Source organism: Bufo gargarizans, chromosome 5 (genome assembly GCF_014858855.1).
Source record: "Bufo gargarizans isolate SCDJY-AF-19 chromosome 5, ASM1485885v1, whole genome shotgun sequence".
Classification (NCBI taxonomy): Eukaryota; Metazoa; Chordata; class Amphibia; order Anura; family Bufonidae; genus Bufo; species Bufo gargarizans.
The window spans coordinates 234,716,310-234,729,783 of NC_058084.1; the positions used below are offsets into that span (position 1 = coordinate 234,716,310).

Sequence of the window (13,474 nt, forward strand, 5' to 3'; positions counted from 1 at the left end):
TAAGGCTTTACTTGTAGAAAAATTGCCACACAAACTGTTGCTAATTTTTTACTAATAAATGGAAATACCGCTTATGACATAACAAAGGAAGGAGCGGCATTTGGATTTTGGAACATGGATATTGATGGAATTATTTTTTAAGAGTGAGGTGATAGAGGGATCCAGATATCAAAATTATTGCTAGGAGTAGGCTACCCCTACCTTTACATTCCAGAATTGTGTCACGGTCCCTCCCGTGACAAGGACTAGGAGATCAAGGAGACTGGCTGCATGTGATTGACAGCCTCTTTAGTTTCACTTTCCGTGTTGTTGCTGGAGATGACCACACCTCTGGTCTCAGTTGTAGCTTAAGTGATCATTCCTCCTCCTCCATTTAGTCTGGTCTCATCCATCATGCTATGCGGTTGATAGCTCCTTTTGGATGTTAGAAGTGCTGGTGTTGGTTCCCCTCTGAGTTCCTGCTTGTCCGCATACTTTGAAGTTAAGTGTCTTTCCTTTATTTCTTGTTTGTTGTATTTCCCCTACCTTTTAGTATTATGTCTGAGGTGGTCTCCTGTTCCTTCAGCTGGGAAGGAACAGGCCATCTGTTGTCCTTACACTATCTCCAGGGCCCTGTTAGGGTAAGATAGTGCTTAGGTTCCTGTGTATGAACATTCCTACCATCAAGGTCTGTTCACGCTGTCAGTAGCCAGGGCTTAGATTAGGGACTCGCTGGGTGTGACCATTCCCCTATCCCTAGTTTCCAGGCCTAATACCTTTCCCTCCCCCCTGTGTGTTCGGGGAGGAATTAGTTCCCACAGCATGCCGTGACAGATTGGGTCATAACCTTGTCCATGTTTCCTTTCCAAAGCCAGGCCAGGAGATAGTAGCTATAAAATCTGTAAGTTGGAACAACTTCATAGAGACCAGAGACCCCTGACATAACATGTGAAGATGCCATATGCCAGCTTTATACAGACCAGAACCGTTAGAGGGGTCAGGAAAAGGCTAGTGTCCTTTCCAGCTGAGGTCACACATGAAACCCCTATCTTTCAATATACATCAAATAAATACATGGCCTAATCTATATTTGGTCCACATGCTTCCTCCTGAGAACTCAGGCCATGTATATGCTTCCATGGTATCAAACTCAAATAGATCCCAGCTTAGTAACAGGGAGCAATTACATAACTACAGCTATCCCGCCATTACCTCCGCCATGTTTGGTAGCAAGTGTGCTGGAAATTTGGACAGAGTGGATGGAGGTAACATGAAATTGCTGTGATAAATATCCGAAAAGATATTTCAATACAAAGATTTTGAGGCAGACTTGGTTTCCACTGGCCTCCTCTTACATCACAGGTGGGAGAGGGTTATCGGGGGATCTACAGACCCTTTTTAACAAATGCATGGAGATGAGCAAATTGTCATTTATTTGGGGATCACTAGCTTGATGGACTGACCAATATTTCTGCTTCCTCAGGCAACTGGACTTAACCGTCATGTAAAGTATTAAGTTCTGTTTTTAGCCCTTTTATTTTCCAAAATGTAATTTTGCACTGTATGTATATGTCTTTTTTTTTAAATTAAACTTCACTTTAATAAGAGCCTTCTTGTGTTCTAACGATTTCATGACCCTAGAAGAAGCATTACTTATATTGATTTGTTAACCCTGTGAATGCTAGCAGTTGTAGGTGTTATTTAGAGTAGGTGTCTCTTCAGCCAGATATGATGAGTGGTGGCAGCTAAGATTGATTAGTTTCAGATGACGGAGTGCTGACAGAGAGAGGTCCAGCATGACCCTGCAGGCTCCCATCCTGAATCTAAGTGCCTGATCCTACAAAGAGCCATAACTTTTTCTATAGCTGTCAATGGAGTTGTGTAAGGGCTTGATTTCTAATAAAATAAAATTAGAGTTGGTATTATTTTGAGGATCTTATCCAAGAACAAATCCTACATCTGGTAGTTCTAAATAGGCTTCTGTACAAACCAACCCCTGCATCGCGTTGAACCTCTCATTCTGCACAACCACTATGATGCTGTGGTCATTACTGGCAATAGTATTTAAGGGTATATAATTATGGAATCTTAGCTATAGTAGCTCAGTCTTTGAATTGGGAGCCTAGCTGTGTATTACAGCCAGATCCCATTGCAAATTGCAAAGGCTCATCTTCTGATATGTATGGCACTCCACGATAAGGCATTAAGTGATAATAAATCCCTTTTATGAGCTCCCTGTTGTCCACATGTACTGATCACTGACAACAGATAATCTAATGGAAATTGCCTTTTAAATCACTGTTACCAGTGATCTGTATACACAGACATGCAAAGGAGACATAGATTGTATTTTGTCTATATACCACCAACTTCCTGAACTAGCATTTCAGATGCAGCAGGAAGCACAGCTCTGTTCAAAGTATAATGGCCGTGCTGAGTTAGTGCAGCTCAGTGCCCAGTCACTTCAATGTGAAATGAGCTGCAGTAAACCAGAACACCTACTGTACTTTGAACAGAACCATGCTTCTTGCTCCATTCAAAAGCTAGGTCTGGTGCCGGAGGCTCAAGGAAAAGATGATCAGTGGGGTTCCCTCACCTATCTCATATTAACGACCGATCATGAGTCTGGAAAACCCCTTTAATATATGTCCAGTAGATTTGAGTGACAGCTGAATACAGATGTTAAAATCCTGGCAAAGGTACTGGCAGGGAGGCTCTCCAAAGTGATTAAAGGTATAATTCACGAAGATCAGACCGGTTTTATACCGGGTAGAACAATATATTCAAATATAAGAAGGTTGTACCTTAATATTGAGGCTAATAGAACAGAACCAGGTGACAAAGCAATACTTTCATTGGATGCCCAAAAGGCATTCGACTGTATTGAATGGGAGTATTTATGGGCAGTCTTAAAAAGGGTTGGTATAGGCGAGGGGTTTATAAAATGGATTCAGCTAATATATTCCAACCCAAGGGCTAGAGTGATGATGGACGGGAGCTTATCCCTGCCTCTTGCCCTTCACCGGGGCACCAGGCAGGGATGCCCTCTCTCTCCACTATTATTTGCTATAGCAATTGAGCCTCTCGCAAATATAATAAGAAACGATAGGGAGATAAAAGGTTTTCAATATTTGGGAGGAGACGAAAAATTATTAATGTATGCCGATGATATTTTGTTATTTATGCACAACACTGGGGATCAGTTTAGTAGAGTATTAGATAAAATAGATAAGTTTGGCTTTTTTTCTGGATTAAATATTAATTGGGAGAAATCCCATATGATGGTATTGGGTGACAGGCAGTTAGGGAGGGATTTAAGGGTTCAAGTACTGGGGAAATACGAGAGTTTTAAGTATTTGGGTATACAAATCTCCGGTAATATAGAAGACTATGAAAAACTAAACGTACTCCCTGTAATAAAAGAACTTAGAATTAAAATACATATTTGGAAAAGACTGCCACTCTCTATTCAAGGTCGGGTAAATTTAATAAAAATGATTTTTCTACCAAAGGTACTTTATGTGCTACAAAATACCCCGTTAAGACTACCACAGAAGATATTTAGATTATTTGATCACCTAATGGGGGAATTCATATGGAAAGGCTCTATCCCCAGGATAAAAAAAGAAGTGCTTCAGCTCCCAGTGAGAGAGGGTGCTGAAGTGGTTTATATATTACTTGATAACACAATATAGTCAGATAAGAGATAGTTTGAATAGTTTAGTGGGAAGACAGGAATTAAATAAAATTGGTTGGGGAGGCGAACTCAATCACTTAGAGATAATGGAATCGGGTACACTTGATAAAAATAATACAGGAAATAGAATTTTGAATATAATGTATCACATTTGGGGGCAGATTAAAAAATTACTTGGGATAAAAGGTTTTCTTCTATATACACCTATTTGGAAAACTTGGTTTTAACTTGAAGGAACTTCAAACGATTAGGAGTTATATTGACTGGGGAAAAAAGGGGATAAAATACTTAGCTCAAGTATTTGAAGATGATAAATTGAAGGATTTTAATACACTGGTTAGGAAGTTTGGGATCCCCCAAAAGGATATTTATAAATACTTCCAATTTAGGAACGCTTTAAGGATAGGGGTAAATTTAGATAAATACAGAAAGGAACAATCAGATCGAATATATAAATTTACTGATAGTGGAGAAAAAAGTGGTATAACAAAAAAAAGATACGGGATATTGATGGAAGGAAAGAAAGAACGGATTACAATACTAGCCCAAAAAAAATGGGAAGAAGAACTCCAACCTTTTTTTTCCGATGAGAAATGGAAAGATGCCCTTAGAAACTATCCAACGGTGTCGGATAGGGGTTCACATAAAATATCACAGTTCTTTATAGTACATAGATTACATTGATCTCCCAAGATGTTAAAGAAAATGGGGGTCAGAATGTTGGATAATTGCCCAAAATGTAGGGAAAGGGACGCAGATTTACATCATTGTTTTTGGATATGTCCTAGACTTTTCAGATACTGGAAGGAGATTGCAGAGATTGTATCGGTATTCCTGGATGTTCAGGTGATTGAAGATCCAGTAGTATGTATATTGGGAGCAACTGAACATCTGAAATTAAAGAAGGAAGTGCGACTGGTTTTGGGTAAAGTACTATTTCAAGCCAGACTTCTTATACTTAGGAAATGGATAAAAGAAGAGCCGCCTACAGTGAGACAGTGGCGTATAGCAGTAGAAAATCTTATTAAAATCCAACGGGTTTCTGGGTGCTATACTAAAAATTCAGCGGGATTTGATGAGATTTGGAACAAATGGCCATACTAGGCGGAGCGCTCCTTTTTTTTTTTTCTTCCCTTCCCCTCTCTCCCCTGGGGTGGTGGGTGGGTGCTTGGGGGATAACTTATAATATTTGTTGTAGTAGTAATATAGAATATGTTGCATTATGTTATGGATGTGATGAAAGATTATATGTTTTAAGAAAGAAAATAATAAAGTTGATATAAAAAAAAAAAAAGATTTGAGTGACAGCGAACTGCTTTTTTCAGTTCCTTTTCAGGACTGATCCAACCAATGGCATTGTGTACAAGATCGTTCGGTGCCATGTAAGCCAGTACACAAACTAAATCCTTTCTGGCACAGGGTCTATGCCATTAGCCTATTCATTTATGTGGTATGGATAAATAGGGGTTAGCAATAAAACTCTAGTATTTTTCTTCATATGATACACTTTTTTCCTCCAATGTGTGTCTTATGGGCCAAATACTAATCAGTGCTTCAATTATGGGGGGGGGGGGGGTACTTAGAGGCATGGGGGTCTCATCTGAGGTCTGAATGGAGTGTCGTATTTATAATGGGGCTCTTATCTGAGGTCTGATTGGGGGTCATTCACATTGGGGTCTGATCTGAGGTTTTGTTAACATTGGGGGTCTGATTGGGGCTGTGAGCTGAGTTCTGATTAACACTGGGGGTCTGATTGCTGGTCTGATCTGAGGTCTATTTAAAAATATTTTTTTCTTATTGTCCTCTTCTAAAACCTAGGTGCGTCTCATATAGGCCAGTGCGTCTTATAGGATGAAAAATATGGAAATTAAACAGTAACATAAATCTTACCTATGAGTTCTTTATTTCTCACATCTAAGGCCATATTTCTTAAAGCAGTGGCAACCGCACATACCACCCTATCATTATCAATTCGAAGGAGCTCAACCAAAATTGGTAGACCTTTTTCTTTGCGGACAGCAGCTCTGATATAAATAGACCACTGCAAAAAGTAAAGAAGAAAATATTATGTTCTACTATAGGTATTTAACAACAATCACCTTCAAAGTTACAAAAAAGAGAAGTAAACTGAATTACTATTACTTCACTTAATCTAGGCAGAATGCAACATCAAGTTATAAATTCCTAAACCAGCATAATGTGTTTCATTTCAGAAAATACAATATAGCCTTGAGAAAATGTTGCTTGTAGACATGGGCACTACCTCTACAATAGTGAGGAACTTTACAAGTTTTCATGACAAAATTTGTACTTAGTTCCAGCATATAGGCAATATGTTTTTTTTTTATTGTGACTGGAACCATGTTACTATATTAAGCTCTCCCACTGCTATTTCATATAAATAAAGGAAGCTGGGGTACTGTTCCTCAGAATTTTTATTTACGCCATCACTGTCTCTGTATGTTGAGCTGTCTCCCAGGCGGTGAAGTAATAAATACCTGTGATTTTATAACACAGAGACAATGAGGGGAACTCCATTAGTAGTTCCCAAGGTCAGCTTACTTTATCAGGCATGTCATTGTAGGATGGCACTTCTGTAAGCAAGGCTGTATCGCTTACATCCTTGTTACTGATGGCTGAATTTCAGGTTGTGTAGAGACTAGAGCTATCAGTCAGATTTGTTTTAAAAATGACAATCTACAACACCAAGATTGCGATTAATTGAGATTTACAGCTGTTGGACACATATATACCTTCATATACCAACAGCTCTCCTGACCAGATTTCTAAAGGCTGTATCTCTCAATGTTAAGCATCAAACACTGCAAATCTGGTCTTGTTTAAAACTTAGATTGTCAGCTCAGATCTCTAGCTCCTACAGCCTCAGATACTCCAGGTTAACTACCCTCTGTACCTAATAAGGCCATGTATTGATGCCATGACCCAAACGTTTACCAGTATCCGGACCAAACACACACACCCAAAAAAAAAAAAAAACACACACACAAACATCAATACATCTTATACAGTCTCTATCCTGTCTATAACTGATCATTAGAGTAAAATCTGGAGACTACTTCTTTAGCGATATCTATTGCATGCTACAGTAATAGTAATAACAATTATTATGAGAAAGGACTTTAGTATATTTCTGACAAAAAAAGTCATCAGTCAGAAAATACATTTTTGCTCACTAACTGTCTTCATAAATAATCACTTTCATTTGCTACAGTAAAAAACAAAACAAACAAAAAAAACAGTATTCAGCCATTTCACATGGGTGTAATACAGGGGCATTTTTGCAACATCCAGAGTTATGGTGCTCTAATTCATCTGCTGATGAATTAATGCAGATTGTATCCATAACATATATATGTCAATAGGGGACGGATGCGTTTTCTATTGTGCCATATTGTGTCAGTAAAAACGGATCCATCCCTACGGACACCAAAACGCTGCAAGCAAAGTAGAATGGAGGCAGAACAAAGCCAAACTGTTGCATTCTGAGCGGATCCTTATCCATTCAGAATCATTAGGGCAAAACTGATCCGTTTTGGACCGCTTGTGAGAGCCCTGAAATGGATCTCACAAACGAAAATCAAAACGGCAGTGTGAAAGTAGTCTTAGATATGGAGCATTGAGTGTAGACATGTAATATGTATGAAACCCTCAGCTTTTGCAGGTTTGTTTTGTGGATATTCTTATATTTTATTTGCATAAAGACTCTACTAGAGGACACACTTAGGCTGCTTTCACACTAGCGTTCGGTATTCCGTTCGTGAGCTCCGTTTGAAGGAGCTCACGAGCGGACCCGAACGCAGCCGTCCACCCCTGATGCAGTCTGAATGGAGGCGGATCCGCTCAGACTGCATCAGTCTGGTGGCGTTCAGCCTCCGCTCCGCTCGCCTCCGCACGGACAGGCGGACAGCTGAACGCTGCTTGCAGCGTTCGGGTGCCCGCCTGGCCGTGCGGAGGCGTGCGGATCCGTCCAGACTTACAATGTAAGTCAATGGGGACGGATCCGTTTGAAGATGCCACAATGTGGCTCAATCTTCAAGCGGATCCGTCCCCCATTGACTTTACATTGAAAGTCTGGACGGATCCGTCCCAGGCTATTTCCACACTTAGCTTTTTTTTGCTAAAATAATGCAGACGGATCCGTACTGAACGGAGCCTCCGTCTGCATTATTATGGGCGGATCCGTTCTGAACGGATCCGCCCGAACGCTAGTGTGAAAGTAGCCTTAAAAAGGTTTTTCTTGTTGATGATCTATCCTTTGGATAGTTCATCAGCATTTGATCGGCAGAGGTGTGACACCCGGGACCCCCGGCGAGCAGCTGTTTGAGAAGGCAGCGGCACTCACAGTAGCGCCTCGGCCTTCTTGCTGCTTCCCGTAAACCAGTGACATCATGACTATGTCACATGGCCTGGGGGCAACTCAGCTCCACTGAAGTGAATAGCAATGAGCTGCGCCCAGGCCACGTCACATAGTTGTGATGTCACTGGCCTGTAGGAAGCAGCGAGGAGGCCTTGGCGCTACTGCGAGTGCCAATGCCTTCTCAAACAGCTGATCAGCAAGGGTCCCAGGTGTAGGACCTCTGCCAATCAGATGGTAATGACCTATCCAAAGGATAAATCATAAGTAAGAAAAAGGCAGAGAATGCCTTTAAGTCACAAATTTGAATTTTCAGCCAACTTTTTATATCACTGCTGCAAAGTTGCACAAAGATAGTTGTGTGTATTAATGATTAGGTTACATTTTTATGAACGGAATGCTGTATGTTCTCAGAAAATGTAGATTTTGCTAGCATATCAGCTTCTTGGTGTGTACAGTATACATTTTAATGCATTTGTGGATTATGGCCAAATATTGCGTGGGCTATGTTTCAGTGTTTTTAAGAGCACAAACTCTTGTTAAAGCGGTTATCCAGGAAAAGACAATGATGACTTATCCTCGGGATAGGTTATCATTATCACATCAGTGGGGTCCAAGTCCTTGCATCCCCACCGATCAGCTGTTTCATGAAGTTGCTGCACTTACCGGATCTCTAATAAGTGATGCAGGCTCCCGTCAGCTTTCCAAGGAAGACATCATACAGCTCAGCCCCATTTACTTGAATTCCCTGAGCTGCAACTAGGCCATGTGATAGATGCACAGTGATGTCAGTGCCTAGGAATGGCAGGCATGTCCAAACTGCGGCCCTCCAGCTGTTGCAAAACTACAACTCCCAGCATGCCCTAATAGCTGTAAGCTATCCAGGCATGCTGGGAGTTGTAGTTTTGCAACAGCTGGAGGGCCGCACTTTGGACATGCCTGGCTTAGGCAGAGGTTGCGGCGCTCAAGGCCTTTTCTAACAACTGATCAGCAGGTACCTGGTGTCGCACTCCTGCAGATCTGATACTGATGACCTATCCTGAGGATAAATCTAAATATCTTTTACTGGATAACCCCTTTAATATATAAACGTGTAGTTATATGAGCTTTGCACACCATAAGGGTCCATTCACACGTCCGCAATTTCATTCCGCATTTTGCGGAACAGAATTGCAGACCCATCATTTCTATGTGGCAGCACATCATGCTGCCCGGATATGGAATTGCGGACCAGAACTTCCGGGTACACAATTCCGTTCCCCCAAAAAATAGAACATTTCCTATTCTTGTCCGCAAATTGCGGACAAGAAAAGTGCCGGCAATGTGCGGTCCGCAAAATGTGGAACGCACAATGCCGCTGTCCATGTTTTGCGGATCCGTAAAAACACACACGGATGTGTGGATGGACATTAACATATTATTATTTTTTTTTGTATTTAAACCTCTGCTTGGAAGTGAGTTTTAGGTGCAAGTGTTTGTTTTGTTGCATTTTTAACCCCTTCCCGACCACCACCATACACATGATTTAAGCCCCAGAACTTTACAGGTACAGCGGCTGATCGGACGGGTGCAGGAGCTTCTCCCGCCCGATCAGCAGCAGCGGCCCAGCAGTCACTGACAGCAGAGCCTCTGCTGTATACGCCGGAATCAGTGAAAACATAATTTAAAAAAATAGGCATATCAGGTATTGCCACGTCTGCAACAACCTGCTCTATAAAATTATCACATGATCCACCCCATCAGGTGAACGCTATTAAAACAAAAACAATGCCAAAACAGTCATATTCTTTCACCTTACCTCACAAAAAGTGTAATACCAAGCGATCAAAAAGACGTATATACCCAAAATGGTACCTATCAAACCATCATCTCATCCCGCTAAAAATTAGACGCTACATAAAATAATCATAATTTTTTTTAAAAAAAATGGCTCTCAGAAAATGGCAACACAAACAAGATATTTTTCTTTCAAAAATGCTTTTACTGTGTCTCTCCTTACCTTTTACTGGCGCTCCTTCCCTACTGAGTCCTGCTGTGTGCCCCTACAGCAATTTACCACCACATATGGGGTATTTCTATATCCAGGAGAAAATGCGTAACAAATTATAGGGTGCTTTTTCTCCTGTTACCCTGGAAATGTAAAATTTGGGGCTAAAGCAACATTTTATTGGAATGAAAATTGTGAAGTGTTTCTAAATTCTGTAAAAAATGCTTATAGGGTCAAAGTGCTTAGTACACCCGTTAATAAATTCTTTGAATGGGTGTAGTTTCCAAAATGGGGTCACTTTGAGGGTTTACACTGTAGGCGTATGACAAGGTCTCTTCAAATACAGAATGGTGCCCAAAATCCACTGTTGCAAAATCAGCCTCCAAAAACCATATGGCGCTCCTTCCTTATGACCACTGCCATGTGCCCCTACAGCAGTTTACTATCACATATTGGGTATTTCTGTAAAGTTCAGAATCAGAGTAAGGCATATTAAGATTTATTTTTCTGTTAACCCTTGCTGTACTTTCTAAAAAAATCTGCAAAAAAAAATTACATTTAGAAATTTCACCTCTATTTTCTTTTAATTCATGTAGAACACCTCAAGGGTTAGCAAAGTTTATAACATCAGTTTTGAATAATTTGCGGGGTATAGATTCTAAAATGGGTCATTTATGGGTGGTTTCCATTACGTAAGCCCCTCAAAATCACTTTATAACTGAATTGGTGCTTAAAAAAACAGTTTTTTTTTTGAAAACTTGAAAAATTGCTTATAAAATTCTAAGCCTTCTAACCTCCTAAAAAATAAAATGACATTGACAAAATGATGCCAACATAAAGTTTACATATAGGGAATGATGACTGATGACAATTTTATGAGGTCTTAAAGTCTTAAAAGTAGAGAAATTAAAATTTAGAAAATTGTGAATTTTTCAAATTATTTTGTAAATTTTAGATTTTTTATAAATAAAGGTAAAAAAAATATCTACTGACATTTACCACTGTCATGAAGTACAATGTGTCACGAGATAAGTAAAAGCATTCCAAATGTATTACCACATAAATTGACACATGTCAGATTTGCAAAAAATGGTGAAAGCTGGCCCCAGACAGAAGGGGTTAAGGAGTTATATATTTTTTTTAAACTGTTTTGTGCGTGCAGCACAAAATGCCATGAAAGTATGAGCCAGAATTACAACAGGAAGACCATGTCAAGTATACATGAACAGTAATAGATTTATAAAAGTTAAAGGGGTTGTCTCTCTTCAGCAAATGGCATTTATCATGTAGAGACAGTAATTACAGGCCACTTACTAATGTATTGTGATTGTTCATATTGCTTCCTTTGCTGGCTGGATTCATTTTTCCATCACATTATACACTGCTTATTTTCATGGTGACGACCACTCTGCAATTCAGCAGCGGTGGTCGCTTTTGCTCACTATAGGAATAAATACCAGCCTATGTGCACTTCCACAGTCCCGGCCACCAGAGAGGCTGGCACTTTTTCATATAGTGTGCAAGCGCGTCCGCCATTGATGAAATTGCAGGGAGGTCGTAACCATGGAAACAAGCAGTGCTTACTGTGATTAAAAAATGAATCAAGCCAGCAAATGAAGCAATATGTTACCAATTTATGATGCAATTCTTATTTTGGCCACTAGATGGCAGGCCAAAATAAGAAGTGAGCAATTGACACTAATAAACTCATTTTAAAAATACATGATGGTTAAAAATTAAAAAAACTGATTTTATAGGTTCATATATGAGCTTTAACCACTTCAACCCCCCTAGCTGAAACCCCCTTAATGACCAGGCCACTTTTTACACTTCTGCACTACACTACTTTCACTGTTTATTGCTCGGTAATGCAACTTACCACCCAAATGAATTTTACCTCCTTTTCTACTCACTAATAGAACTTTCATTTGGTGGTATTTCATTGCTGCTGACATTTTAACTTTTTTGTTATTAATCGAAATTTAACGATTTTTTTGCAAAAAAATGACATTTTTCACTTTCAGTTGTAAAATTTTGCAAAAAAAAAACGACATCCATATATAAATTTTTAGCTAAATTTATTGTTCTACATGTCTTTGATAAAAAAAAAAATGTTTGGCTAAAAAATAAAATGGTTTGGGTAAAAGTTATAGCGTTTACAAACTATGGTACAAAAATGTGAATTTCCGCTTTTTGAAACAGCTCTGACTTTCTGAGCACCTGTCATGTTTCCTGAGGTTCTACAATGCCCAGACAGTACAAACACCCCACAAATGACCCCATTTCGCAAAGTAGATACCCTAAGGCAGGGGTGGCCAACCTGTGGCTCTTGAGCCACATGCGGCTCTTTGCTTCTTCAAGTGAGGCTCTAGCTGTGAAGCCAGGAAGTACTCTCCACCCCATGCTTACATCTCTTTTCCTGATCAGGCACTGTTACTACTTTGCAGCTTCATCTCACTCTCCACTACGTCCTGATGCACACAGTGTGAGAATGTAGTACGTGGAGACACGCACTATGACCTGACATTGTGCTCATCAGGTCACAGTGGAGAGCATGTCAGACCTGTAGAGTAGCAGGTGCCCGACCGAGCAGGAGCCCAGTGCCTGATCAGGAGAGAGAAGAGATTTTTTTTTAATTATAGAACTGAGAATGTGGGTCTGATCTAAGCATGGGGGGGGGGAGGGGGCTGTCCTGATCTGGAAAATAGGGGGTCCAGATCTGAGCAATGGGGGTCTGATCTGAGCATGAGGTTTCAGATTTGAGCATGGGGGCAGATCTGAGCATGGCGGTCTTGTTTGAGCATGGGTTGGTCAGGTCTGAGCATGGGGAATCAGATCTGAGAAGGGGGAGATCTGAGCATGGGGGGGGGGGATCTGAGCATGTGGGGGAGATCTGAGCACTGAGGGTCTGACACTGGGAGTCTGATTTGTGTTGTCTGATCCAAGCACTGAGGGGTTGATTTTGGGGGGTTGATTTGGAAGTCTGATGAAAAATATATTTTTTTCTTTTTTTTTTTCTGCTAATGAACAATAAGAAAACATATTTTTAGCAGACCTCAGATCAGATGAAAAATATATATTTTTTATCTTATTTTTCTTTGTTACAAACCTAGGTGCATCTTGTAGGGCGAAAAATATGGTAACTGTGTGTAAATGTATAGCCTGTGGCTCCTGGTAGTCATACTTTTTTTTTTTTTAGGCTCTTTGTTTATGTAAGGTTGGCCACCCCTGCCCTAAGGTATTCACTGATGGGCATAGTGAGTTCATAGAACTTTTTATTTTTTGTCACAAGTTAGCGGAAAATGATGATTTATTTTTTATTTTATTTTTTCTTACAAAGTCTCATATTCCACTAACTTGTAACAAAAAAAAAAAAAATTCGAGGAACTCGCCATGCCCCTCACGGAATACCCTGGGGTATCTTCTTTCCAAAATG

The 13,474-nt window shown here is 40.1% G+C and overlaps 1 protein-coding gene across 1 annotated transcript in view; it reads right to left on the reverse strand.

Annotated features, from left to right (window-relative positions):
* The window catches only part of CTNND2 (catenin delta 2), a 1,220,390-nt gene that overhangs the window by 554,662 nt on the left and 652,254 nt on the right, over positions 1 to 13,474 (reverse strand). The window contains exon 15 of the mRNA XM_044295464.1: positions 5,567 to 5,717. Within this exon, the coding sequence (XP_044151399.1) occupies positions 5,567 to 5,717 (151 nt within the window). The remainder of the gene's footprint in view (positions 1 to 5,566; positions 5,718 to 13,474) is intronic.